General features: G+C 50.7%; 3 protein-coding genes across 10 annotated transcripts in view; 2 read left to right on the top strand and 1 right to left on the bottom strand.

Moving 5' to 3' along the window:
* Positions 1–5,655, top strand: part of NHERF2 (NHERF family PDZ scaffold protein 2) — a 37,115-nt gene extending 31,460 nt beyond the window's left edge. The window contains exons 5-7 of one of the 2 annotated variants that reach the window (XM_054080396.1): positions 1,358–1,401; positions 1,957–2,019; positions 3,044–5,655. In XM_054080396.1, the coding sequence (XP_053936371.1) occupies positions 1,358–1,401; positions 1,957–2,019; positions 3,044–3,202 (266 nt within the window). In that variant the 3' untranslated portion in view covers positions 3,203–5,655. The remainder of the gene's footprint in view (positions 1–1,357; positions 1,402–1,956; positions 2,020–3,043) is intronic. The other variant, XM_054080395.1, reaches the window with a different exon arrangement.
* A 204-nt stretch (positions 5,656–5,859) lies between these two features.
* NTHL1 (nth like DNA glycosylase 1) lies at positions 5,860–13,973 on the bottom strand. The gene is made up of 6 exons (XM_054080397.1): positions 13,865–13,973; positions 12,341–12,588; positions 10,043–10,213; positions 9,310–9,469; positions 7,446–7,551; positions 5,860–6,755 (listed from the first exon to the last, which is right to left on the bottom strand). The coding sequence occupies exons 1-6, from the start codon at positions 13,935–13,937 to the stop codon at positions 6,632–6,634; spliced, it is 882 nt and encodes a 293-aa protein (XP_053936372.1). The 5' UTR covers positions 13,938–13,973; the 3' UTR covers positions 5,860–6,631.
* Positions 13,974–14,702: 729 nt separating this feature from the next.
* TSC2 (TSC complex subunit 2) overlaps positions 14,703–27,519 on the top strand; it is a 35,733-nt gene continuing 22,916 nt past the window's right edge. For 2 of the 7 annotated variants that reach the window (XM_054080704.1, XM_054080703.1), the window contains exons 1-18: positions 14,705–15,361; positions 15,987–16,073; positions 16,784–16,894; positions 17,502–17,646; positions 17,778–17,895; positions 18,348–18,396; positions 19,206–19,331; positions 19,680–19,753; positions 20,098–20,224; positions 20,874–21,017; positions 21,225–21,362; positions 21,570–21,673; positions 22,340–22,421; positions 23,359–23,514; positions 23,831–23,947; positions 24,455–24,577; positions 25,445–25,551; positions 26,173–26,326. In XM_054080704.1, the coding sequence (XP_053936679.1) occupies positions 15,224–15,361; positions 15,987–16,073; positions 16,784–16,894; positions 17,502–17,646; positions 17,778–17,895; positions 18,348–18,396; positions 19,206–19,331; positions 19,680–19,753; positions 20,098–20,224; positions 20,874–21,017; positions 21,225–21,362; positions 21,570–21,673; positions 22,340–22,421; positions 23,359–23,514; positions 23,831–23,947; positions 24,455–24,577; positions 25,445–25,551; positions 26,173–26,326 (2,100 nt within the window). In that variant the 5' untranslated portion in view covers positions 14,705–15,223. Of the gene's footprint in view, positions 15,362–15,986; positions 16,074–16,783; positions 16,895–17,501; positions 17,647–17,777; positions 17,896–18,347; positions 18,397–19,205; positions 19,332–19,679; positions 19,754–20,097; positions 20,225–20,873; positions 21,018–21,224; positions 21,363–21,569; positions 21,674–22,339; positions 22,422–23,358; positions 23,515–23,830; positions 23,948–24,454; positions 24,578–25,444; positions 25,552–26,172; positions 26,327–27,519 lie in introns of all 7 variants that reach the window. The other 5 variants (XM_054080707.1, XM_054080706.1, XM_054080705.1 and 2 more) reach the window with 4 other exon arrangements.

Raw genomic sequence — 27,519 nt, 5'->3', positions numbered from 1 at the left:
GGGATACTCAGCTGGGATGGATCCATCTGGTCGGGGCTGGGAATCCTCTCTAGTGTCTGTTCCTCTGTTTTTGGCTGCAGCACCCACCCAGAGTCCCTGGGGTGGGAGCAGAGCGGTCTGTGCAGGGGGGCTGAGCTGGGGGGGGGCTCGGGAGGGAGCGTGCAGTCAACCCCCCGGGCTCTTTGCTGCGGCAAAGGAGCTGCATTGAGAAGCGCTGGAGCAAACACCATGTGAATGCAGGAGGAAGGTTTTCACACCACGGCGATCGCAGGGGCGGCTGCTGTGGGAGATGTTTCCCTTGCTGCTGAAACCTGGCAGAGAAAGCTGCCTGTCCACTCTCCAACCTGTTGTGCCACAGCTCCCAGATTGGGAGGGAGTGGGGCGCAGCCTAGCCCGGCTGAATGAGGAGCTCTGTGTCCCGGTACAGCTGTTCCTTATCTGATCCACACCCCGGCTCCCTCAGATGCTCAATGGGGATATTTATCCAAAGAGAGGGGTGACACAATGCTGAGAAGAGTGCATGGGGCAAAAGCAGTGTCAGATGCTCCGTGTCGGTTCAAGGAGGAGCTGGAGCGAGAGCTGTCTGCTGGCACAGGCGAGAAAGGAGCTCTTGTTCCCAGGGTGGGGAGGCAGCCGGTGCCACAGACACGCGGGTGGGTGCTCGAGCCCCTGCCTGAGTCCTGTAGCTCTCGCTGCCGTCCTGGCGCACTCGTCAGAGACCAAAAATTGGGTCTGCCTGGACGGTGACACTGTGTGTTGAGTACATGAGTGGGTGGCAAAGGGCTCTGGTAAATTCTGTTGTTTGCAGGCTAAAAAGAAATAATAATATTTGTGCTCTTTAATCAAACTGCTTTTACCTCAAGCCAGCAATTTCAGTTGGAGTTGGAGTTGTTCAGTCTGGAGAAAAGAAGGCTCAGGGGGACCTTAGAGCAGCTTCCAGTACTGAGAGGGGCTCCAGGAAAGCTTGCCCAGAGCAGTGGTGTTTGCCCCATCCCTGGAGGTGTTCCAGGCCAGGTTGGATGGGGCTTGGAGCCCCTGATCCAGTGGGAGGTGTCCCTGCCCACGGCAGTGGGGTTGGAACTGTGTGGGTTTTGAGGTCTCTTCCAACCCAAACCATTCTGTGATTCTATGAAGGTGTTTTCTTCAGTTGAAAACAGGGTGAAATCAAGGAAAGTCAGGGGAATGGAAAAGAATTTGGTTCCAGAAGGGCACATGGAGGATGGACAGGCTTCTGGAGCTGGTGGTGAGGGCAAGGGGGAGGCAGAGTGGGACGATGCCAAGGGGCGCTCACCAGAACCTGAAGCCACCAGTCCCAGCTGAGCGCCTTTACCCGGTGTTTTCTCTGTGTGCTCGGTAGGTGTGGTGCCCCAGCCCATGACCAACGGATCCGCACCGACCCAGGTGAGTCCTTGCCTGCCGCAGGATGTGGCATCCTGGGTGAGTCTAGCATGTTCAGTTTAGCGGAATGCATTGGAGTGATGGGGAGGGAGAGGCCAGGCTCCCGGCGTGCCTCTGCCCTCGGCTCCCAGCTGCGACACGGGAGCTGTCAGGGTGACTGGCCAGCCTGTGGAGCAGGAAGGGGGATGCTCCTTGTGCGCCCAGGGCTCATTTAGCTCCACTGAAGTGCTGCTGGCTGGTTTTATTAATAATTACTCCCTGCTGCAGCTTTAATTTAGGGGTTGAATAGGGCTGGGTTCAGCCCCCTTTAATCGCTGTTGCCAGGGACAGAGGGAGGGAGTGACCTGGTCCTGGTCTGGCACGAGGATGCAGGAGAGCAGCGGCTCTGCCGGCAAATCCCAGGGAACTCATGTGTGTGTGCAGGGTCCCCTGGGCTCTGTCCCACACCAGGCGATGCTGGGATGTCTGTCTCACCACGCTGGAGCATTCTTCTGCCTGGCTTTTTATTTTTGTTCTAATTCTTTGTGGAAACTGGACTAACTTTTTTGTTTTCACCAGCTGAATGGAGGATCCACGTCTTCATCTCACAGCGACCTGCAAAGTCCCGGGAAGGAATCAGAGGTAAAACCCCGCAAGTATTCCCCCTCCGTTTTCCATCCCATTGTAGGTTCCTCCTTGCCCGGCGGGGCTGTGTAGTGCTGCCTTGCTATGCATTTCCACTTCTGTCTCGCAGACTCAGGTACTCTTGTATCCCTCCAGCAGGCAAAATACAGGGTTTTCTTTTATCCCCTGTGCATGGAATGGAGCCTTGAGCTCTCAGCAGCTGCTGATTCTAGCATGGGGATGGCTGCAAAGCTGGAATGGGAGGCAGCTGAGGGACCTGGAGGTGTTTAGTCTGGAGAGGAGGAGGCTGAGAGGAGACCTCATTGGTCTCTGCAGCTCCTGAAAAGGAGGTTGTGGCTAGGTGGGTGTTGGTCTCTTCTCCCAATTAACAAGTGATAGAATGAGAGGAAATGGCCTCAAGTTGTGCCAGCGGAGGTTTAGATGGATATTAGGAAGAAAATTCCTTCACTGACAGTTGTGAAGCCCTGGCAGGGGCTGCCCAGGGCAGTGGGGGAGTCTCCATCCGTGGAGGGGTTCAGAAAGCGTGTGGCTAGGGCACTTTTGGCATGGTTTGGTCAGCACGGTGAGGTTGGGCTGATGGTTGGACTGGGTGAGCTGAGAGGGCTGTTCCCACTTCTATGATTCTAACCCCTCCCTGCGATCCAAGGCTCACCCAGCTTTCTCCCTCATCCCTGTTTCTGCCTGCTACAGGGGCTGAGTTGTCATTTCCCAGCCGCTCTTTTACCTTCTGGCGGCAGCTTCTTTGCTTCTGCTTTTCCACTTCCAGCTGTGGCAGCCACACATTCTTCAGGTGGGAAAAATACCCCACAAAACTCGGTGCAGCGATGAACTCCATGGCCATGTGGATGCTGCCACCGCCGTGAAACCGCAGTCGCAGCACGGAGCAGGGACTTTGACCTCCTGCTCCAAAAAAAACCCTTCTCTGTGCTTTTCCTTGTTGTGCAAGGTGGAGGAAGCACCTCTTGGGGCCATGTGGGGCTCAGGGATCTGGGCTGACATCTTCTCTCCCTTCTCCTCGCAGGATGGAGACGCGGAGAAGAAGGACCCATTTGAGGAGAGTGGGCTGAGCCTGAGCCCGACGGCTGCCGAGGCCAAGGAGAAGGTGCGGGCCAAGCGGGTGAAGAAACGAGCTCCGCAGATGGACTGGAACAAGAAGCGAGAGATTTTCAGCAATTTCTGAGCCTGCTGGTGGCTGCCGTCCGCTCTTCTGCCCCTGCCCCAGCCTGGACGTTGCTGAGGTGTCTACGCCCTGTCCTTCAGTGTCCATGTGAGATGCTTTGTGCTCTGCTCTCCACTGGTTGCTTTTATGAGGCGTATTTTAAAGTCCTATATTTTTTATTTTTTATTATTATTGTTATTATTATTATTATTACTCACCAGCGATTCTCATGAGACAACTGTGACCAAAGCTCCCTTTCCTGCTTGCTCTTCAGCCCGGCTCTGGCCGCCCGCCATCCCCCATCCCTATGAGAAAGAACTGGAAGAGTTTAACTCTGTTTCGTACCTGCATCATTTAGGCTTCTAGTATTGTTTTTTTTTTATGAATATTTGGGGTGTTTGGTTGGGTTTTGTGGGTGTCCCAGACTGAGCCCCATGGGACGCTCCATGTGGCCTCGTGCCCTGGCTGCGGTGGGGCCCACAGGGTGGGGAGTGCCTGGACCCCCCCCAGCACCCCATCTACAACTCACACAATGGGAACACGGACAGTGGCTGTAAATCGCTGATGTCAGCTTTGCTATTGAAACAAAAAAGCTTGGTTTGTTGGTTTTCTTTGTTTTTTTTAATGACATTGCATGTTTCCGGTCAGTTTAGGAGCCTCTCTCCCCACCAGCGACTTCTGCCCCGGCAATAAAAGCCCCTTTTTCATCTCCTCCGCAGAGAGGAGAGGGCAGGATTTGAAAGCAAAACCCAAACCCAACAGCCTGAACGCCACAGACCTCAGGCTTTGCAGCCGTTGATGCAGCGCTGAGCGGTGGGGAAGGCAGGGAGCGGGGCCAGTCCTGCCCTGCAGCGCCGCTAAGCCTGGAGAGAGGACAAGAGCCATGAGATGCTATGGAACTCCTTGGACAGACGTGAAAGTGAGCACAACCCGGGATGTGTTTTCAGGCAGGAATGCGGGGATCCAGCTCTGGCTGCAGGCTTGGTGTTGGGTGCCTCCTGGTTGGGGACTACTGGGCTGGTATTTGGTGCCTCCAGCCCGTGAGCGTGACCTGGTCTGGGTCTCTGAAGCCATGGGGACTCTGCGGGGGTGGCTACAAAGCTGACAGTGGGGTGACAGTGTGGGCAGTTGCTCTGGCTTTCTGTGGCCTCCTTTGGAAACACTTTGTTATTGGATCCCCCAAAATGGATCTGTACAGCATTCCAAATTAAGGCCATGTAAGGTCTTTGTTTCTTGCCTTTGGCTGTGGAGGAGGGAAGATGACTAAGCTGAGCTACAATGCTCAGGGGTGTCAGGCAGAGGTGTTTCACCAGGGCAGGGTCCTGGCTGTGATCGGGCTGCCCCCTCCCATGCTCCCCAGGCCCGTCCAGGGTGATAGGGCTGCTCCCGCAGCTCCCCAAGCCCGGCCAGGATTGCTGCCCGGTTCCTCAGCCCAGCAGCCGTGGTGGGAAGGGACAAGGTGCAGCAGGACCATCGAGTACAAACCCACTGACATCAACGACCAATTTAAACACTGGTGGTGACTTTGCCCTGCGTTTGTCCAACTGTGTCACAATCCCGTGGCCTTTCGGTCAGTGCTACAGATATCGTCATGGCTTTGTGCGTATCTCAGAAGAATTGTGCTAAAAGGTGCCTTATAACATTTTCTGCTCTCCTCGGCAGCGGCTGGGGTGTGGCACAGCCGTGTTGGTGCGGGGCAGGGCATCCGCAGTGGCAGAGCCAGGAATGGGGAGCAGCTGATGCCCTTGGCTGCTGGTAGGAGAGCATGGAAAGCCTCAGGGGTGATGGAGATGAGTTCTCTTTTAGGAATGTTGTCTTTTAGGAATGTTGATGGGCTGAACATGTTGAAAATAATGACTTTGGAGAGGAACTGGTGCGGGCGTTTGGGTGATGAGACCGGCAGCAGGGTGACAGCTTGGGATGTGGAGAGGTTTGCCTCCTCTCCAGGACTCGCCGTTAACAGACACCTCTTCCCTACCCTACTTCAATGACAATTACCTCCTCTCTTTCTTGGTCCCCAAAAAGATTTGCTTCTAAAAACAGTAATCTTCTGAAGGAACCCTTCTTTTCCATGGAATGCGCGTTGCTTCCCGTGCCTGTATAGCCAAACCCCAGGCGGTGCCCAGTCTGTGCAGGGCAGAGCGTTCCCCGTGACACCGACCTCTCCGATCCACGTCAAAGAGCAAAGACCTGCGTGTTGATACTGCATTTCTCACACAAGACTGGACCACAGTTGTTGAGGGAGGGTCAAAAAGGAACATGTAGCTTTGAACGCAGATCAAAAGAATTTAGGTGTGCAAATCTGTACTGATAAGATTTCAATCTTCATCTCTGCGTAGTCCATGGAAACTGCTCCAGGTAAAAGCACTTATCGTGTTTCTGACATCTTGTAGCTCAGTAGTAATTACTCAGTTCTCGTACATTTAACTCAGAAAACAAAATCAATAGAGGATAAGACTGTCAGCTGCATTGTAAAACCATAATGTACACTGTAATGTCAGTAATAAACTTCGTTTTCCCATGTACCGAGTACTTATCTGCTCATTCCCCATCTGTTTGTTAGGGACCTTCAGAGAGGAATCGCAGCCGCCTTTAACACATTATAAACTTTGCTTCCTCCCTTGCCTGTTTGAAGAGTAGCTGAAATTGTTCCTTTGAAGCTCTACAATGAAGTCAGCACTGCCCTTTCTTTGAAGAACAAAACAGAGACGGTTCTGGTGTCCTTTCTGTCAGCATCCAGGCACACACCAGCACCACTCCTGTGGCCACTGTAACCCTTGCTGGCACACGCAGAGCTGAGCGTGGCACCAGCTTCCTCCCGGCTCTGTTATCCCTTGCTCCTTTACTACCGCAATCCGCTTGTCTAGGTGGTGGACAAGGATCCAGACCAGGATCCTCTGAAGGCTGCAGTTGTCCCTCACTCCTGGCATGCCCTCGCTGCCTGGGCAGCCAGGCTGCGTGCTGCTGCTCACGGCTGGCAGAGCTTGTTGCTATGGTCTCTGGCTTTGGTGAAGTCACCTGTATTCTCCTCCCCCTGCCCTGTGCTGCACAGATGCCAGCAGACCTCGTGGGTGGAAAAAAAAGCCCCGCCACCTTTATTAAATGTGTATTTACAAGCAGCAGCAAGCCTCCTAGGACAAAGCATTTCTCTCCAGCTCCTCCTGATGCGGAACAGCCTGCTGCTCCGCTGGAACATGCTCAGGCATTCGCACGGGGGCTGGAGCCTTTAGCACTGACACAGCAGGGCTGCTGCGCTTTGAAAGACCCTTTTTCCTCTCTCGAGCTCAGCCATTGCCAGCAGCTGCTCCCTCCCCAGCGCTGCAGAACTGGCCGCAGTTTCCCTGCAGTCACACAGCCAGCCCCGTGCAAAGCACGGCTTCGCTGGGGCTCAGCTCCACGCTGCTGCTGAGCCAACGCAGCTTTGGTGCTCTACAAGGAACAGGTGATCCCTCAGCATCTCTTAGCAGCTGGGCAGATGTCTTGATTGAGGCACTCACTGCAGCGAGGATTTACAGGCAGGCAGGTCTGCTGGCCAAAGCCCACCAGGAGCCAGTTTATCTCCCTCCAGAGATCCCTGCAGTGAGAGGAAAAAACATGAGCTTTCCGATACAGCTGCTCGGAGCGGTTACAGAACAGCCTGTGCTTTTAAATGGATCCCTTTCGCCTACTGCCTGTCCCTCTTGGCTTCCCAAGGTGTCTGGGGGTGGGTCCCAGCCTTCTGCTAAGAACAGCCATCCTAACCTTTCCTGATCCCTCTGAGCTGGCACGAGGAGCAGAGAATGAACACACAAAGTGCCTGTCGTCCTACTCCTGTGCGAAGGCACGTGCCAGATGTGGAGATGGGTCAGCATACCTGTCAGCTGGCATTTGACACTAAAGATTAAGCATCAACAAAGGCCAGACTCCAACTCTGGTCTGATATTGATAAGGCCATTCGGCTCAGCAAGGTCCTGTGCAGAAAAGCACCCAGCTCGGGCCATGGCAAACTCATCAAGGTAAGAATTGGGCATCAAGACCTCTAGATACCTGAGGTTATTAAACCCCACACTAGTTTAATAAGCTAATAGCCAGGAACCAACCAAGCAGCTATGACACTGCTGCTGCAGCTCTCAGGGAGAGGAGGAACACATGTGGGGTAGTTCCTGACAAAGAGGAGAGAGCCAAAGCGCAGACACTGCAAATGCTCTAAGCAAGATCGTGGCTCCGGCAGCCAGCTTGAGGGCCTCAGTGTGGACAAGGAGGCAGCTGGGGTCTCGGGCCTCACCTGGGCAGCCACTCCTCCAGTGCTACACGGGTTTCCTCGGGATATCTGGTCTCCTTCTTCACCCACTTCAGCCTGTTGGTGATCCTGTGCACATGGGTGTCCACAGCTGGGGAGGGAGAACCCAGAGTTTAGGTGGGGGCAGATACAACTGAGCGGAGAGAGCACAGCCAGAGGCTGCCGCCACAGCGCACCACGGGCTGCTGCTGCGAGCCCAGGAACAGGCAGTGAGAACAGGAGGGGATCCTCGCTCACAGAACACACATGGCTTTCTCCCTAGGCCCAGAGCCAAAAAGCAAGATGGGATGGATATATCACACCAAGCAGCTAGCGACATGCTCATGCCATCCAACCCGGCCTGCCTTCAAAGGCTCGCACACTCCGATCTGGCAGGCACAGGGCAGCCTGCCCCGTGCTCCTTTTCTGTTTCAGCTGACATTACGCAAGTTGCAACCTCTGCCCCTTAGTTTACCCAGATGGAAAACACATTTCATAATACCTACCAACACAAGAGGGTTTGTAGGGCTTAAATGAATGTTTACAATGTGCTTTGAGCTAAAAAGCTCTGAACGCAGTGTATTATTGTTAGATCAGCAGTGATAAACCCGTCTCTATGGCTAATTGGGCAAAACCCAGGAAATGGCTGTAAACAGGAAGCCTCAGCCTTGCCTCCTAAATCAAAACTGAGCACACAATTATTTGGAATACAAATAATTGGCTTGTTTGGCTCCCTCTGGCCTTCCCTCCCCCACAGCAGGGAGAGAACAGACCCCAAGCGCTGTCAAACGGAGCGTGAGAGCCATGTTTGGTACAGCTGAGGGTCACCCATGGGGCTGCTGACCTTGGGCTGCCTGCTCACTGCGGTCACAGCCGTTCATCAGGTGGCACCGCTCCTGGCTTCCCCGGGGCTCTTCCATTAAGCAGCAAATACAGTTGGGATATTAATCTATCCCCAGGGACCCTCAGGCCGGGCAGCCCGCCGGGATCGTGCAGCTGATGGCCCAGCCCCATCTGCCGGCTGCCACGGGCGGCCCCGCTGCCCAAACCAGCGTCAGGCAGGAGCGAACCTGACCCAGGTCTGGCCTGGGCCCATCTCCTTCACAAGGTTTCCTATCCACGGGATGCAGCTACACACTCTCTTACTCTCTCTGCTCCATAAACATGGCACATAAACACACGTACCTGTTGTCACCTACTATCCAGCCATAGGAACTAAAACAGATCAGAAATTCCGGAACTACAGGTTGGCTGAAACCATTTCTTTCCGTGACCCATCATGTGTTACTAATTTCAATGCTAATTTTGACTAAGCCCTGCTTCTGCTCTCTTACAGCTTGTCAAACAAAAACCATAGAATCAGGGAATAGTTTGGAAGGGACCTTAAAGCCCTTCCACTTCCACGCCCTGCTACAGGCAGGGACACCTCCCACTGGATCAGGGTGCTCAAAAAATCCCAAATGAGATTTATTTAAACAGAAGCAACCCCAGACCATCCTACAACTGCCCCCAAATTAAGAAATGACCCCTACTTCTCTTTCACTTGGCACCACAGAGATTTCAAAGCATTATTTTGCTGGCATATCTTTTTGGATGCCAATACTTATGTTTACCAGCATCTGAGGGGAGGGAGTGATTGCCCTTGGGATTTCTGCTATCAAATTTAGGGAAAACCAGCTATGCTTAAATCCTACAGCAGCTCTTCCGCTGTGAGTGTTTGAGGGTCACATCCTTCACCCAACCAAATGAGCTGCAGAGGACTAACCTGAAGCAATGCTATCGGGCTCCTAGGACAAGCAGGTAACCCAGGTGCAATACTGAACACATCGGGCAGGATTGAGAGGAATGGGGAAAACACAGTCCAACCTACCTATCCCGGACACGCTGTCCCAGGCAATGGTCATGGCCAAGTGGGCCATCTTGGGCCCAACTCCCGGCAGCTGCACCAGCTCCTCCACCGTTTGTGGTATGTCACCTCCATATTTCTGCTTCAGGATGGCTGTCGTCTGCTTGATGTACTTCACCTTGTTCTGGAAAACCAAAGGGACAGGTAAAATATCCAAGCTGTCCTCCAGTCCAGGGAAAAGAGACAAACAGCAAAGAACACAAACCATCCCTGAGCGCCTGTTACATGTGAGGCCTTACACTGGGGATGGTGGAAGGGAGACAGAGGTCTTTGGTTTCTCCTTGAGAACAAAACGCTGAGGTTTCTCCTTGAGAGCAAAACGCTGAGGCCAAATTCTCTCGAACCTCCCCTGCATGCTCCAGGCACTGCAGCAAATAGTCTTGCTGTGAATACAAATTGCTAAAGCTGGCATTAAATACAGCCTTTAGCTTGACTCCAGGAGAAAGATCACCATGGGCCACGGCATGCAGGCTGGATGTGCCTTTTGGGAGCAGGCCTGGTTTGCACCCACCACCTGCTTTCAACACTGGCTGCCAGTGCAGCAACTGGCCACCAGTTCAGCCAGCAAAGGCCATGCCTGCACCTTTGTGCTGCTCCCAGGGCCTCCAAGCTGTCTCAGACAATTGTGTGGGAGTGGAGGATGGCAGACGGGGTTCCTCTACGCGCACATCAGCTGCTGCCATGATCCCGCACTCACCCTCCAGAATCCTACAGGATAAATAATCTGTCCAAGTGTCGCATCATCCATCTGCAAAATCCTGTCGACGGTGAGGCCATGCTGCCTCAGACGCTGCATGGCAGCGGATGTCACCTGGTCCTTGGTCTGGCTGGAGAGCATCAGTGACAGCAGAACCTGGTAGCGCATCACCTGGGGAAGAGGAGACAGTGAGACCCTAAGGTCTCCGAGAGAATCCAACCATCCCTGGGGCTCAGTTCTTCGACCCAGCACCATCTTCAGTCCGGCGCATAACACGGAGCTACTATGGTTCAGCCAGAGACGGGAAGGTTGAAACAGAAATAATCCATCACCTTTTCATTTTACCAATATAAGGAGAAAAGAAAAACCTCGATCTAAGCAGTCAGCATACATAAAAGGGCAGAGAGCAGCCACTGCGTGCTGGGGTCTCATATCCAAGGATGCCAGCGCTTAGTGGGAGGCACAGACAAACCTTTTCCCCAGGATGGGATTCTCAGGAGACTCCACAGAGTTCAAACATCCAGTGATTTTTTCATGCAATGTCTGCTCTAAAATAGCCTTTGAAAATCTCATCCCTTTCCCATTAGGTTTTAGCAGGAACTGGATACCTGGTCCAACCAAGCTCCAAATCCAGGTTGGATGGGCCTCGGGCAGCCTGATTTAGCAGGATGTCCCTGCCCATGGGGGGGGGTTGGAACCAGATGATCTATAAGGTCCCTTCCAACCCTAACTATTCTATGATTCCTTATGAAACCAGATCTGAGGAACTGAGATGACAGAGACTGGGAGCTGAAGCACAAACCCCAGAAGCATCTCTGATGCTGCCATGTAGGGTTTAGCTCAGATCACCCACCTCCTATTTTCCAGCTGCGTTTTCCTCAGGTGTGATTCTGTCCCCACCAGAATGAGGAGGGTGAGGCAACCAAGCCAGACTGATCCAGGATAATGTGGGATGCAGTCCTTCCTCCAGCTCTCGTACAAAGTCTACAAAACCACCAGTGCACCAGGAAAAAAAATCTCCAAGTGCATGATGTTGTGTGAGGAGAGCTGGTGTGTGCCAAGGGTTACAAAGCCCATGTTTTCTTGGAAGCAACAACCCTGCTTCCCTAGGGAAGAAAAGTTATTTCAGTACCGTGTACCGTGGTCCCCCAGCCCCAGAGCTGCGCTTGGTGCCAACCCACATGGCTATGGAGTGTATGATGCTGTCTGAATCTGGAGTCAAAGCTGTTTTCTCCAGGGATTCAAGCTCAAGGCATGATGCCAGCAATAAGGACAGCATTACACGTGGTGAAGCTGCGCAGCTGCCTCTTCAAGCCTCCTCCATTGGAGCCCCGCAGGTCGTTGAGGAGCACACAGCTCCTGCTGCTCTGTCGAGCATGCCTGTGAGCCATCTCCACATTCCCACACCAGCGCCATGCACGGAGAGCATGGCCCCAGCTCCCAGCACCGCGCCACGGACTCGCTCTGCTTTGTTTTTTGTCCTGATGCAAACGGTTCCCTTGGAGGGAGGCATCATTTGGGGCCTTTGATAGTGTTCCAGGCGTGGGGAGCACAGTGCCATCCCAGCATGGCCCTTCCTTTCGACCACTAACCCCTCAAAAGTGGATTGCGAGAGGGGAGGAAGCCAACCCACGCTTCTGCGCTGCTATGAAGAGCACAAAAGCAGCTGCAAAGTTTTTCCTCAGCTCCCCTCACCTCTCCTCGGTGCTGTTTTTCCTCTCTCTTACAGAGCCATCTGGCTGGATGCCTTCCCTTAGAGTCCCACAGAGATTTTTAAGCAGTTTCAGGCCCTCACGCCCCACCCCCTGCCTCAGCAGACAGAACTGCCACAACCCACTCTCGGGGTTTTCACTCCCAAGTCCAAAACCATCCTGGTTTTGTCCCGGATTCGTGCTAATTCTGCTAACAGTGGCCGAAGCTGAGGACGAGCGCCTTTCCCAGCTGTGTTTGCCAGCTGGTCTCTAACATTCAGTGTGGGCTGAATGCGAGCAGCGCACAGCTTCACAGATCCCCACTGTTGTTTTGCAAGGTCTGTCTGAATCTCATGAGCCCAGCACAGGAGAGGTAGCAGCTGACTCCCCTCCTCCAGCAGGAGGAACGGCTCCTCTCATGCACGCTTCTGCAGTAACCTCTGTGGGACCAATCCCAGCCTCAAGTCCTGATCTGCCCTGTGTGTATTTTTGTGTTCTGGAGCTATCCAAAATGAGACAAAGCCACGGGTAACACGAGTTTGAGGAAGGCTGGAGGACTGTGGGCTGTATGTTCATGTTCCTGCCTGGTATTGCAGAGTGTCCTTACCTGTGGAGGCGCGCTGCTGTCATAACACTTCTCCACTCCCATCTCATCAACGGGAGCATCTCTTTTCCTCCTCATTTCCCGGATGTGCTCCAGCTGCTGCCGCCAGTGCTTTGGCTCCCAGTGTGGTTTCTGGGGCTCAGACATCCCCTGCTCGGCACCATTCCCCTGCCTGGCTTCGTAGGCAATGGCAATGCTTTTCCTCCTCCGGCTGCGCCTCGGGGTGCCGGCTGTGCTGCAGACCTGGCTCGCTGCAAGAGACACGAGGGAGACTTTTCAGACCTGAGGCCAAGGGGAGAGAAGCTTTTGCCTCCCACAGAGTCCAGTGGGACCCAGACAAGGACTGAATGCACCTTCCCCATGGTCCCAACACAGCAGCACCCCACATTCTGCCAGCCCAACCCTGAGAGCAGCCAGGAATGGGGTGAGGAATGGTGGGGATAGAGCTGGGGAAAGGGTGGTGACAGCTGGGGACACAGTGTCACAACATCATAGAATAGAATGAGGCATAATGGTTTTAAGCTGAAAGAGTGGTGATTTAGGTGAGATATCAGGAGGAAATGTTTTGCTGCAAGGGTAGGGAGGTCCTGGCCCAGGCTGTCCAGAGCAGTGGTGGCTGCCCCATCCCTGGAGGTGCTCAAGGCCAGGTTGGATGGGATTTGAGCAGCCTGATCCAGTGGGAGGTGTCCCTGCCCGTGGCAGGGGTGGAACTAGATGGGCTTTGAGGTCCCTTGCAGCCCAAACTATTCCATGATTCTATGAATTCTTTGGTTGGAAAAGACCTTTGAGATCACTGAGTCGAATCGTACCTGTCCACTACTAAAACATCCCTGAGCACCTCATCTGCCCGTCTTTTAAACCCCTCCACAGATGGAGACTCCCAGGGCAGTCTCTGCCAGTGCCTATGGAATAGCCCTATGGGGTTATAATAATATGCCTATGGGGACGGGTGTCCTGAACACTGAGGGGCTGGAGCATGGCCCAAGGAGTGCAACGGAGCTGGAGAACAAGGGTTAAGAGAGGCAGCTGAGGGCCCTGGGGCTGTTTAGCCTGGAGAAGAGGAGGCTGAGGAGAGACCTCGTCGCTCTCTACAGATCCCAGAAAGGAGGTTGTGGTGAGGGGAGTGCTGGGCTCTTCTCCCAGGTGACAAGCGATGTGACGAGAGGAAACGGTCTCAAGTTGTGCCACGGGAGACTCAGATTGGGTATCAGGAAGAAAATTCCTATACTGACAGAGTGGTGAAGCCCTTGCAGAGGCTGCCCGGGGCAGTGGGGGAGTCTCCATCGCCGGAGGGGTTAAAAAAACGGGCTGAAGAAGAGCTCGGGGATGGTTTAGCACCGGACAGGTACGGTCGGACCGGATCTCAAAGGTCTTTTCCAACCAAGCGATTCTACGATGCTAAAATCCAACCCACGGGGAACAGGCGCAGCTCCCGCCCAAGGGGCGACAGGGCCGCCATGGCCCGGGCCCCGAGCCCTCCCCCTGCCCCCAGGCCGTGTCCTCCCGCCCCGTTATCACCCCCCGCACCTCCGGCTGCCCCCCGGGCCCCGCTGAGCCGCCGCGCCGCCCGAGCCCCGCCCGTGGGCAGCACCGCACTCATGGCGGCAGCACCGGGACTACAAATCCCGGCGTGCTTCGCAGCAGGACTTCCGCCCGAGGGCGGGACTTCCTCCAGCAGACAGGACGGCGCAGGACGGGTGGCGCCTGTACTACAAATCCCGTCGTGCCTTGCGGCAGAGAAGAGACCAGACTTCCGGCTAGGGGCGGGACTTCTTCCGGTGAGTGGGGCGGAGCTCACGGAGGGGGCACCGCTACTACAACTCCCGGTGTGCCCTGCGGCAGAGGACTGACTTCCGGCTGGGGACAGGACTTCCGCGGGGGCCGGGCCGGGCCGGGGGTGGCGGGGATAGGGGTGCGGGTGAGTGTGGGGTCGGGGCAGGAGGCGGCTCTGGGGACTCAGCCGGGAGCGGGCTGGGGAGGACATGACGGGGGCTGCCCGTGTGGGGAGCTTGGAGTCCCGGCGGGTTTGGGGGGCCTGGGGGGCGCAGCTATATCCGGGGTGTATTGGGGCCTGCTGGGTCCCGGGGGGCTGGAGCCTGAGAGGTTCCTGGGAGGGGCAGGGACTGGGGCCTGTGGGGTCCCTGGAGGCTGTAGGGCCTGGGGTCTTTGGGGGCAGGGACTGGGGCCTGCGGGGGCCCTGGGGGCTGGGGGGTGCGGTCTGTCCCCCGGGTAGGTGGGCAGGGGGCTGCAGAGTCCCTTGGGGCAGTGACATAGGGGATATAGTGTCCCCCGGACAGTGGGCTAGGGGCTTCAGTGACCCCCAGGGCCGAGTGCTGTGGTGTCCCCTGAGATGCTGGGCTGGAGGCCATGGTGTGCCCCCTGGGGCTGGGGACTGCGATGTCCCCCCAGGGTGGGTGGACTGGGGGCTGCGGTAGCACCCAGGGGCTGCATTGTGTACCCTGTGGCGTTGGGCTGGAGGCTTCAGTGTCCCCTGGGGCTGTGGTGTTCCTTGGGGCAGTGGGCTGCCATGTCCCTTGGGAGTTGGGGTGGAGGCCCTGGTGTGTCCCCTGGGCTGCGGTGGTTGCTTTGTGCTGGTTATGGTGGTGCAAGGCATTCAGGACTCTGGGAACACAGCAACCCAGAGCTCCCCATTCCCTGGATTGCTGCAGAATGAGAGTGCTGAAGGCAGGAGTGGCGCAGGCTCCTTGCTGTTTCATCCTCATCGTTTGTTTTCTCCCTTGTTTGAAACTGCTCAAGACACCAGAGCTGTTTGTGAAGGCCACATTGTGCCGGCTCTTCCTGGTGTTTTGCCACTAAAAGAGTCCCCTTGGGCCTCCCTTAACAGAAACCTTGGTTTGTGTTTGCAGGGGCTTAGTGCTGTCAGCAATGGCAAAGCCTCAGAGCAAGGATTCAGGGCTGAAGGAGAAGTTCAAGAATCTGCTGGGGCTGGGAACATCCCGGGGAAGTTCAAAGTCATCAGAGGGCAAGCAAACAGAGTTTATCATCACTGCAGAAATACTCAAGGTGAGAGAACTGACCATGGGAGAGGTGGGGATGGTGCTGAGTTACTTGAGCTGAGAGGATTGGAAGGAGGGCTTGCTCTTTCTCCATTTGGTTTTGCCATTGATCCCTCTGTAGTGCTGCCCTTTTTACCTTCTCTCTCAATTCATTCTCTAGTGAAATGGATGTAAATCTCGCTGACTTAAGTTCCAGCATTTCAGTTATTCAGTGCTTGAGTAGATTTGAGATCTTTGACAGGATGATGGTCTGCTCTTCCATTGGGTGTTCCTGCAAAAGGAACACCTGCAAAAGGAGACCAGAGCCCCTTCCCAGCTGTGCTGGAGCAGCCACAGTCATACCTGCGGGAAGGCTAGTGACCCAAACTGAGTGTCTGTCCGTTCTCTGCTCTTCTTCCATGAACTGGGTGAGCGCCACAGCCAGCAAGTTGTTAACTTCTCTGAAGAAAATGAGATGTTCTGCCCTGGCGAGGAAAAGCTATGGAATTGGGCCCAGTCATGTGAAAGTTCCGTTTTCGAGAAATCATTTGATAATGGGAAAAAGTTCCTGATCTCCTTTGAGAAAGGGATATGTTAAATATTTCCAGTAAGATTTAACTCTTAGTTTGTTTTGTTTCTACCTTCCTTTGCAGGAGCTGAGTGTGGAGTGTGGATTAAGTAACAGGATCCGAGCCATTGGTCAGATTTGCGAAGTGGCAAAAACTAAAAAAATTGAAGAGGTAAGTGTTTGGTGAAGATTCGAAGGGTGAACACTTAAGCAGCAGCTCTTAACCTGTTGTAAGAGGTTCCTGTAGTTCAGACTGCCTTTTAAAATTGGTAGTCCAAGAAGGTGTGTTTTGTGCTGTCCAAACCTGTAGAAGGTTGGCCTACATGCCAAGGAAATCACTCTTGTCCAGCCCACCAGATGTGGAGAGGGGGGACACTGCGGTTCCTGGGCTGAATGGAAGGAGAGTGCTGCCAATATTCAGGCCTGTTCAGTTCATGGGACATTCATCCTAGAGAAGATGTGTTTCCTGGTTCTTTGTCTTTTTAATGAGCAGCTTCAAATTGGTTTTCGACTTGTATTATGTTTGGGTGAAGGCTTCTGAATGAATGTTCATGCTGAAGTGGGTCTGTGAATGAAGAACTCCAGCTACTGGGGTGCACGTTGTCCCATAGGACAGAGTTTAATATGTGTTGAGCCTCTTGATCCAGTGGGAGGTGTCCTTGCCCATGGCAGGTGGTGGAACTGGATGGGCTTTAAGGTCCCTTCCCACCCAAATCATTCCATGATTCTCACCAGGCACGGGGAGTGTCCCTCAGGAAAGAGAACTCTGGACATGAAATCCCTGGAGTTTAACTTGCAGTAATTAGTGACCGGCCTACGGGGTAGAGATCCCAGAAGCAGCTTAACTTTCCTGCTACTGCTGTCTCCTACCTTTGTTTGCAGCATGCAGTGGAAGCAATATGGAAAGTGGTTGTGGATATGCTCCAGCCAGAGCGCCCAGTCGAAGCCAGACACGCCGTCCTTCATCTGCTGAAGTCGATTGTGCAAGGACAGGTGAAAACAAACAAAATGTAGAAACACTGCCTTTAAACTGGGCTTTGTCCAGCATATGGATATGAAAAATACTGAGTAGCTCCTTTCTACAACTTCCCGTGTTTCTTATTTTGGTTTTGCCTCATAAATGGGAAGGGGAAGCATTTTAATTGAACTCCTGGTTTGACCTCGTAGCAAAACTTTTCATAACTTCTTTCAAAGCTTTTCGTACAACAAGTGATGGGGTGAGGGGAATGGTTTTGAGCTGGGAGGGGAGAGATTTAGATTAGATATTGGGAAGAAATGTTTTGCTGTGAGGGTGGGATGGCCCTGGCCCAGGTTGCCCAGAACAGCAGTGGCTGCCCCATTCCTTGAGGTGTTCAGGGCCAGGTTGGATGGGGCTTGGAGCCCCTGATCCAGTGGGAGGTGTCCCTGCCCATGGCAGGGGGTGGAACTGAATGGGCTTTGAGGTTCCTTGCAGCCCAAACCATTCCAGGATTCTGTGTTTATATTATTGTTACAGACCTTGATAATGTCCAGGCCTTAACTTTGGTTTTTCATTAGTGACGCTGTTATTCCCCCTCCTGGCCTCCTCTTTTTTTTTTTTTTTTTTTTTTTTTTTTTCAAGGGTGAGAGATTAGGGATCCTCAGAGCACACTTTTTTAAGGTTATTAAGGACTATCCCTCCAATGAAGACTTGCATGAACGACTTGAAGTGTTCAAGGCTCTAACAGAGAACGGACGGTATATCACCTACTTAGAAGAAGAATTAGGTGGGTGTTGTCTCTACGTCTCCTCGCTTTGGTGAGAATAAGTCAAGGGACGGACATTTAGTGATATGAGACAATGGCAGCGATAATACTTCTGGGTAAAAAGCATATTGTAATGCTTTGTTCTTCTTCAGCTGACTTTGTGCTGCAGTGGATGGATGTTGGTTTGTCTTCTGAGTTCCTTCTGGTGTTAGTGAACCTGGTGAAATTCAATAGCTGCTATCTGGAAGACTACGTAGCTGAAATGGTCCAGTAAGTTGGTTTTCCTTAACTCCTACGTGCTTATTGAAAGCTGTAGCTCAATACACAGATAAGGGGAAACTTTTTCATCCAATCTGGATCCATTTCATTCTGGGTCATGCCTGACATTTCTGATGAATGTTAAATTTCCAGTTCTTACAATATTCAGATGTGGTTTAGTTTAGCTGTGTGCGCTTCTCCCATTTCATATGAGGGACCTGATTGCATGGCTTGGTCTCACAAAGGCTGTTAGTGTTAGTATAGGCGTACAGACTCGCTTTTAAGTGCGGCTTTAATCTAACTTTATAACAGAAGTTGTGGCGTTCACAATCCCTAGGAATGTTATCAGTAGGGGGAATGATGAGTAAAATTACCTGCCAATTCACTTGCCTGTTTTAGCTCTTTGTAATTTGCCTAAAATCATATTAAGCAAGCAATTACAATCAAATGTTCTTTCCTAACAGCAAGATATGCCTCTTGTGCATTCAGACTTCATCATCTGTGGACATCGAGGTCAGTAATTTCAGTCTCTCTTGGTGCTTTAGAGTGCTTTGAAATTCTTTGAAACTGTTAACTTTTGCAAACGGAATTGGATCATTAGACTCTCAGTTTATTCTCATCTTACAAGAGAGCTTGTATAGTGTTATGAGGTGCCTGTAAGCCATTGGGTCTTGTTTGCGAATGATCTTACAAGGAGTGGCTGAGGACCCTGCAGCTGTTTAGTCTGGAGAGGCTGAGGGGAGACCTCAGCGCTCTGTACAACTGCTTAAAAGGAGGTTGTAATGAGGTGGGTGCTGGTCTCTTCCCAAGTAACAAGGGGTAGGACAAGAGGAAATGGCCTCAAGTTGTGCCAGGGGAGGTTTAGATTGGATACTAGGAACAATGCCTCTACTGACAGAGTGGTGAAGCCCTTGCAGAGGCCACTCAGGGCAGTGGGGGAGTCTCCATCCCTGGAGGGGTTCAAAAAACATGTGGCGGTGGCATTTTGGGACATGGTTTAGTAGGCACGGTGGGGTTGGGCTGACAGTTGGATTCAATGAGCTTGAAGGTCTTTTCCAACCTTAACGATTCTATGGTTGTATAGTCATTTTATTCTAAACCAGAGCATTGATAAATTTGATAAGCAAAACAGTTTTTCAACAGTGCTTTTTATGGTTTACTTTTCTTCTTGCTATGAGTAAAAACCAAGGAACCAACCAAACAAAAGACATCTCTGTATCCCTTTGAACTTCCAAAAGATTTCCTGGGTCTGCCAGGTTAGGGTTTGACCTGCTTTATTCCTAAAGAAAGGTATAACCATTCTGTCTTTCTCTTTCCCCAAGATTTCCTTGCAAGTCCTCGATGCAGTTGTTTGCTATAATTGCCTGCCATCAGAGAACCTACCAGTATTCATCATCACTTTGTGCCGTACTATCAACGTGAAGGAGCTCTGCGAGCCGTGCTGGAAGGTTGGGACTTCGTTGTGGTTTTATTTTTGAATGAGTTCACTGTTTTGCCCTCCCAGATGAGGTGTCAGATGTGCCTGTTGCCATAAATTTCACTTTGTTTTTAACACAAAATTAATAATTGATCCCAGTATTAGAGGATCACACGTTGTTAGTGTAAGTCCTGTCGTGTCCATGGAATTTACCCATGGTTTCCTCCCGGCTGATGTGAGGCTGCTGTTTCTCTAGTGGTGTGGAAAGGGCCAGACATGTTCATTCCCATGCGTGGGTGTGATTGGCCTACTAAGTGCATATTTAGGCTAATGAGTGTTTTAACAATTGGATGTTTAAGTGTTCTCTTTGCACTTGCAGCTTATGCGCAACCTTTTGGGAACTCATTTGGGACACAGTGCCATCTACAACATGTGCAGGATCATGGAGGACAGGTAAAAACGGGGTAAAAAGAAACCCCAAGGAATGCAGCTGAGGTCCTGTTGAGACAGAGGGGGAATCACTGACCTCAGTAGAACAAACAAGGTTCTGCTGCTCAGAGTGAACTCCCTTCCTCGTTAGGCTGCTGAAGTGATCATTTTTTGCCTTTTCTGTGTTTAATTCTCCTTTGGTTGAAGTTGTACTGAATGTTTTTCTGCTCTTAATGTTTGTAAATTACCGTGCAAGGCTCTGCTGTGGAACAGCTGGGAGTTGCTGTGGTGTTGGTGTATTCCTATTCACCCTTGCATGCTGAAAGAACTGTAGCGAGGTCCAACACTTTCCTTCCCTCTGTTCCTAGAACCTACATGGCAGATGCAGCGCTGCTGAGAGGAGCCGTGTTCTTTGTTGGGATGGCGTTGTGGGGTGCTCATCGCCTCAATTCACTCAAGAATTCTCCAACCTCAGTGCTGCCTTCGTTCCTCAAGGTAGGATGGGAGGCTGGAGGAACTTTTTAATCAGGTGTACCTCTGGACCTGCAAAACGAAGAACAGAAATGTGGTACCTTAAACCAAAGAGATCTTTGTGTGCCTGAAAGATGAGAGTCAGCATTTGGGCATGGGGTGAAATGTGGGGAAACAAGGGAACAACAGAGGATTGAAGCTTGAAACTGAGGCCTCCTTCTGGAATAATTTTATTGGCCATAAAATCAAAGTCTGAATTCTTTTTATCTGGTATCTGCATCGTGGGTGCTTTTGCTTAAAAAATAAAAGCAAAGCACAAACTTTAACTCTTTCCAGTGTGTGGTACAAAAAGTGAGGGATGGTGTCTTCAGGGCAGCCTCGGGGCTCTCTTAAAAGCTTCTCATCCAAGTGCATTGTTCAGGAATCACTGGCTTTAACCTCATGTGTCTGCTCTGTGAGATGGGACTCTAACATCTGATCTACAGCTGCTTGCAAGTGTGCGTAGCTGCACTTCATGACACGGCTCTTTGTCCTTTGTGTATAGATATGAATATATTTCTCTCAGACCCTCGGCTTAAGTTCCTAATTAGTAAGGCGTGTTTTATTTGATTTGACGAGGGTTTCTGATCATTGCTTTCCAACTGTTAACTGAGGGAAGTTCTTTGTATTCCAGGCCATGACGTGTCCCAATGCGGTTGTGTCTTATGAGATCGTTCTGTCCATAACACGTCTGATAAAGAAGTACGGAAAGGAGCTGCAAGCGGTGACATGGGATATCCTATTGGACATCATGGAGCGGCTACTGCAGCAGCTGCAGGTAAGCACTGAGCCTGTCTTGAGATGCTTTCCGTCAAAAGACCTTGCCATCAACATTTGTGCAGGTTGCTCTCCTCTTTGTACACTTGAGTGAACTTCAGAGCTGAATGAAGCTTTAGCCCATTCCTCAATACCGTGTGTCTCAACCAAGTTTTCTGTTTTATGTCGAGGGAGTAGTCTTTTAGGGATGTTTTTGTATCTGTTTCAGTGTCTAGAGAGCCAAGAACTGAAGTCCATTGTACATGATCTTTTGACTACAGTAGAAGAGCTTTGTGACCAGAACGATTTCCATGGTTCTGAAGAGAGATTTTTTGAGCTGGTGGAAAGATGTGCTGATCAGAGACCAGTAAGAATTATCCTGTTGCTGTCTTCCCTTCTTGCAGTCTGCTCTGTTATGCAATACAGTTGAAAGCTGGGAGCCCTAAAACAGCCAGTGGTCAAAAAATCACAGCAAGGACTTCTATGGGCCTTATTCTGGGGCGGAGGAGTGGGGCAATGGATGTTGTATTTGCTTGTATACTAACGAAAAACATTCAACCTTTTTCTGTGAAAGGAATCTTCTGTATTAAACCTGATAACATACCGAGCTCAGTCCATTCACCCTGCCAAAGATGGCTGGATTCACAACCTGCAGACGTTGATGGAGAGATTCTTCAGGTATGGACTCATAACTTTGTGAACACAAGGCGCTTTCAAATGTTTCTTGCCACCTTTTCCTGTTTAGATAATTTTGTTTTCTGTAGTTCTAATGGTAGTAAATGACTACTAAGGAGTACGGTAATTTCAGGGCACAGTAAATGAAAGGATTTTCTTTAACAGAACTGTCCACTGCGTTACTTATACTGCCTTTTTTTACCTTATTTCCATTGGATGGTGCTGTTCCAATTAGCACAGGGATTGTGTGTTCCGCCTCTTAACACTGTAGTTCTGACACCAAACAAGCCTTTCCTGTTAAGCATAGTTTACCTGGTTTTGAACTGTGAAATGCTGCCTAAGAGCAGTTCTTTCTCGGTGCCATGTGTTTGGTTTTAAATTTGCTCACCAGAGCACTGTTGCTGATGTGGGCTTCCTCGTTTGGATTGGGATGGGCAAACTGCAGTTACATGTCTCCAGAAGCAATAAAAGCTTAATTTGGATTCCAATATCCTGTTGTTCTTTAATCTGATTTTTGTATGTAGAGACCTGAACTGAAGGCTTTCTAAGAGTTATGGTTCTACCCCTTAAGTAGTTTCTTAGTTTACATTAGTTTTACTTTCTTTACCCCTTTCTCTAAATACTGGCAACTTTGGTTTATTCATCTTGAATCTGGTCTTCCCATTCTAGAAATGAAAGTCGCAGTGCTGTTCGTATTAAAGTCCTGGATGTCTTGTCCTTTGTCCTGAGTATTAACAGACAGTTCTATGAGGTGGGTGTTTATCCATTTCTGATGATCATCATTCCAGTACCTGAAGGGGCTCTCCAGTATCTGAAGGGGGCCTCCAAGAGAGCTGGGGAGGGGCTTTGTAAAATGGTATGTAGTGATAGGGCGAGGGGCAACGGGTATCAACTGGAGAGGGGCAGATTTAGACTGGACATTAGAAAGAATTTCTTTACCATGAGAGTGGTGAGACACTGGAACAGGTTGCCAAGGGAAGTTGTGGCTACCCTGTCCCTGGAGGTGTTCAAGGCCAGGTTGGATGGGCCTTGGGCAGCCTGAGCCAGTAGGAGGTGTCCCTCCCTACTGCAGGGACGTTGGAACTAGATCATCTTTAAGGTCCCTTCCAACCCAGACTATTTTATGATTCTGTGAGATCTGAAGTGGGTGGGAGAGGCGTTGATAAGGCTTTTTGATGTTTTATGGTGTGCTTCGTGTCACCTTCACCACTGGAGAATCACAGAACTGAGCTTTACGTGTTGCATACCACAGATGTGTTTCTTTAGGATGTTTGTGGGAGGACTTGCCTTTTAATTGTCCTTAGATGGGTGCAGGTAAGTGCAGCTTGCATCGGGAGTTGCTGTGTTTTGAGAGCACACTGTGTTGTGTATTTGCTTCCCTGTTTTGAGGTCATTAATTCCATATACACTTTGTTTCGGAAGAAAGGAAAGTCGGTGTGAGACACAGTTTATTTGAAAGCTTTGTAAAAAGATGAGGTCTGAATTCAAGTTCAACCAAAGTCTTAAATATTTGGAGAGGTGGCACACAGAAATACTGAAGAGGGGGAAGAGAAAAGGTTAAGGAAGCAAATGGTTGAGGAACAAGCCTGATATCGGTGTTTTTTTGTTTGTAGATATTGTCTTTTTATCATGCTGATTGAACAACTGACAACGAATGTCCAGGCTTACTAAGGTCTGTCCTCTTGCAGGAAGAGCTGATAAACTTGGTTGTGATCTCTCAGCTTGCTCACACTCCAGAGGATAAAGACCATCAGGTCCGAAAACTTGCCACTCAGCTACTCGTAGACCTGGCTGAAGGCTGCAACACCCATCACTTCAACAGCTTGCTTGATATCATAGAGAAGGTGAGGCGGAGTTTGGTCATCTCTCGGTATCATCACCACGTCTTTCACCAGACCTTATTACTATAGTGGAGGAGACAAATCCATGATTCTTGTGGTTCAGTAAGATATTGGAAAATTGTTTTGGAGGTTGTGAGCCTGAAGTGCAGAGTGGAAGGGAGCTTTAGAAACCCTATTGGTGCACCTCCAGGCTACCTGACAGGGCTTCCAGAATTTCCAGCAAGAATGACTTGCTGTAGTCTTTCCTGGCCTTCCAGAATGGAAATAAGGAAAAAGTGTGCTGCAGATGTAGACTATGTATTGCTTTTCTTTTTAAAAGGTGGCTGCACATTCTCTCTCATCTCCTTCTGAACTGGAAGAGAGGGACTTGCTATCGTATTCAGCTTCTTTGGAGGATGTCAAGACAGCAGTTCTTGGACTCCTGATAATTCTTCAGGTAAAGCAATTCTTCGGAGCATTAAACACGTCTTCTTCAGAATAGTTTTACTACTGTTAAATATTCTGACTCTTGTTTTGTCTGCTTAATATATTTACTCTCATTTTGGTCCCTCCTTTTGTTTTTGGGCACTATATGACTATTTGCTCATTGTTTTCTTGTCTTAATTGCCATTGTATAATGAACGTGAGCACATTTTCATGTGTGGAGGGCAGATGCGTTCACAGACTACCAGTAAGGGAGTCGTTCTTAAACTTGAATAGATCCGTTGTGTTTGAGTCACATGTCCCAAGACAGAGTTAAGCAATAGCAAAGAGCTGGTTGTTCCAGCTGCCCTCTGGAGCCAGGCAGTGCTGTTCGGGAGCTTTCGCAGATCTCCTCCCCAGAGCCATCTACTCATCTTGGTTTCAGGAGCAAGTTCTTGCTGTGTCTTTCTTGAATTCTGAGTGCAGATACACACTTCTGAACGAGTGTCAGTCCGCCTTTTAATTTGTGTTTCCTCTGTAGACAAAACTCTACAGCTTGCCCTCCAGCCATGCCATGCGGGTGTACGAGATGCTGATTCACCATGTCCAGCGCCATTATAACTACACATACAGCCTTCCAGTTGCTACCAGCATCAGGCTGCAGGTACGAGCAGTAACCAGTGCTTTCAAGTCAAAAGCAGAATGCTGTCTTTGGGATTCTGGAGTGGCAGCAGAGATCTTGTGCGCTAGAGCTTGTCAAAAATAGAATTCAATGTTTCCCGGCTAATCGGACTGTATGCGTGTACCACAAGTGCTGGTTGATGAGAGACTTGACATAAGCCAGCAATGTGCGCTTGCAGCTCAGGAGGCCAACAGTGTCCTGGGCTGTATCAAAGGAAAAGTGGCCAGCAGGGCAAGGGAGGGGATTCTCCCCATCTACTCCTCTCTAGTGGAATATTGTGTCCAGTTCTGGAACCTCTGACATAAGAAGGTTATGAGACTATTGGAATGAGTCCAGAGGAGGCCATGAAGATGATCTGAGGGCTGGAGCACCTCCGCTGTGAGGAGAGGCTGAGACAGTTGGGGTTCAGCTTGGAGAAGAGAAGGTTCTGTGGAGACCATAGAGCAGCTTCCAGAACTGAAAGGAGCTTCAGGAAAGCTGGGGAGGGGCTCTTGATCAGGGTGTGCAGGGATAGGAGGATGAGGGGGAATGGCTATAAACTGGAAGGGGGAAGATTTTAGACATTAGGAAGAAATTCTTCACAATGGGGGTGGGAAGGCCCTGGGCCAGGTTTCCCAGAGCAGTGGTGGCTGCCCCAACCCTGGAGGTGTTCAAGGCCGGGTTGGATGGGCTTTGAGGTCCCTTCTAACCAAAACCATTCCATGATTCTAAGCGGTGTCTCCTACAGAACCAGCACGGTGTCTGTTAAACATCCCTTAGTGTGTTCTTGCAAAAATATCACATGGGGAAGTGGGAGAGCATTCCACTGGCTTGGGAATCTGAGTGATTCCGGTGTCTTCTCTATTACAGGTATTTGATTTCCTGCTGATGCTTCGAGCTGACTCTCTCCACCGTCTTGGCCTTTCTAACAAGGATGGAGCAGTAAGGTTCAGCCCTTACTGTCTGTGTGATTTTGTGTAGGTTTCTCCTTTTCTTGAACTTCCTTGATCTTCTCCGACCTTCCTTGACCTTCTGGTTCAATGATTTGCGCAAAACTGGTTATTATTAATTCAATAGATGGCTCCAATGTTCTTTGTGTACTACACCCTAAAAGATACCTGTCTAAATCCCCTAGGGGCCCAGATAGAAACCCACTTGACCTGACCGAACTGACTCGCTGCTGTCCGTCTGCTGGGCAATCTGTGCTTCTTAATTGAATCACAGAATGATGGAATCACAGAATGGTTTAGGTTGGAAGGGACATTCCAACCCCCTGCTATTGGCAGGTATACCTCCTGTGGGATCGTGTTGCTCAAGGCCTCATCCAGCTTGGCCTTGAACACCTCCAGGGATGGGGCAGCCATGGTTTCTCTGGGCAATCTGGGCCAGGGCCTCCCCACCCTCATCATGAAGAATGTCTTCCTAATATCTAATCTCAATCTTGCCCCTTCCAGTTTAAAGCAATTTCCCTTTGTCTACATGCTATTTATATTGTTGTTAATCTGGGGGCCAAATATAGTAGCGCTGTTAGTCACATGAACAGGCTGTTCCAATCTTGATTTTACCTGACATATTTTTTTTCCTTCTCCATGTTGTAGAGAAGCAGAGAAGAGGCCTTCTGAGAAAAAGCCTGCAGGTACACTCTCTCCGCCATTGGGAAGCCCCGGTGTGCCTTCCCAGAACACCGCCATTCGCATTGGGCATCTGCCGTACTCAATGGTCTTCAGTGTCCTTCTCCAGTGTTTGAAGCAAGTATGTGCACTCTTCGTGGTAATTGGCATCTTGGTGTGAAGTATGCCAACTTAAACCAGCAGGCTAGAGAATTATCATAGAATCATAGAATCGCTAGGTTGGAAAAAAACATTTGAGATCATAAAGTCCAACTGTTCCTGTCAACTATTAAGACATATCCCTAAGCACTTCATCTACTTGGCTTTTAAATACTTCCAGGGATGAGGACTCAGCCACCTCCCTGGGCAGCCTCTGCCAGCGCGTGAGAAGAAGTTTTTCCTGATGTCCAATCTGAACCAGCCCTGGCACACCTTGAGGCCATTTCCTCCTGTCCAGTCACCCATCACTTGGGAGAAGAGACTAACACCCACCTCTGTAAAACCTCCTTTCAGGCAGTTGTAGACAACGATAAGGTCTCCTGTCAGCCTTCTCTAGGTTAAACAGCCCCAGTTCCCTCAGCCGCTCCTCATAAGACTTGTTCTCCAGCCCCTTCACCAGCTTCGTTGCTCTTCTAATGCTGTGCCAGAGTGTCTGAAAAGCACTATGTAAATTCTTTTTGGGTAGAATCTGTGTGGAACCATGCATCTTTACAGCCACCAGTGGGAGCACCAGTTCAGATCTTTAGAACCTGAGCGAAGCTCTCGTTTCATTCTGCTTCAGAGCAGAGCACAAAACCTGTCCCTGCACACCCTGATCAAGAGCTCCTCCCAGCTTTCCTGGAGCCCCTTTCAGTACTGGAAGCTGCTCTGAGGTCTCTCTGGAGCCTTTTCTTCTCCAGGCTGAACAATCCCAACTCTCTCAGCCTGTCCTTGGACGGGAGGTGCTCCAGCCCTCGGATCATCTCCGTGGCTTCCTCTGGACTCACCCCAACAAATCCATTTTGAGAAGTGATGACTGTTTCAGTCGCCAATGAACTGTTGATATAACTTGTTCATTAGTTTTATGTTGTACATAGTTATGAGCTGGGGGCTTGTCTTGCTCTGGAAGTTCACTTGCGCTGGTGGGTGGGAAAATTGAATTCTGGCTCTGCCTTTTGGAGCTCTGACAGGTCTGGATGCGAGTTGTCTTGCAGATTGTGGTGCTGATATTGCACCTAGAGCTGGATGACAGACAGGAGGTAACTTGTGTCAGTCAAATGCCACTTCTTTTTGTGGAGCTACCGTAACAAGACATACGTGTGCTTAGGAAATAGCACGTTGTCTGGAATCTGATTG

This window comes from Cuculus canorus, chromosome 15, assembly GCF_017976375.1.
Source record: "Cuculus canorus isolate bCucCan1 chromosome 15, bCucCan1.pri, whole genome shotgun sequence".
Classification (NCBI taxonomy): Eukaryota; Metazoa; Chordata; class Aves; order Cuculiformes; family Cuculidae; genus Cuculus; species Cuculus canorus.
The sequence above is the reverse complement of the archived record's forward strand: the minus strand, read 5'-3'. Positions and strand labels throughout refer to the sequence as shown.

Coding starts and splice junctions, on each gene's coding strand:
- NTHL1 (XM_054080397.1), bottom strand. CDS start 13,937: ATGAGTGCGGTGCTGCCCACGGGCGGGGCTCGGGCGGCGCGGCGGCTC. Junction 9,470..10,042: donor ATCCTGTAGGATTCTGGAGG/GTGAGTGCGGGA, acceptor TTGGTTTTCCAG/AACAAGGTGAAGTACATCAA. Junction 7,552..9,309: donor GGACAGCGTGTCCGGGATAG/GTAGGTTGGACT, acceptor CTCCCTCCCCAG/CTGTGGACACCCATGTGCAC.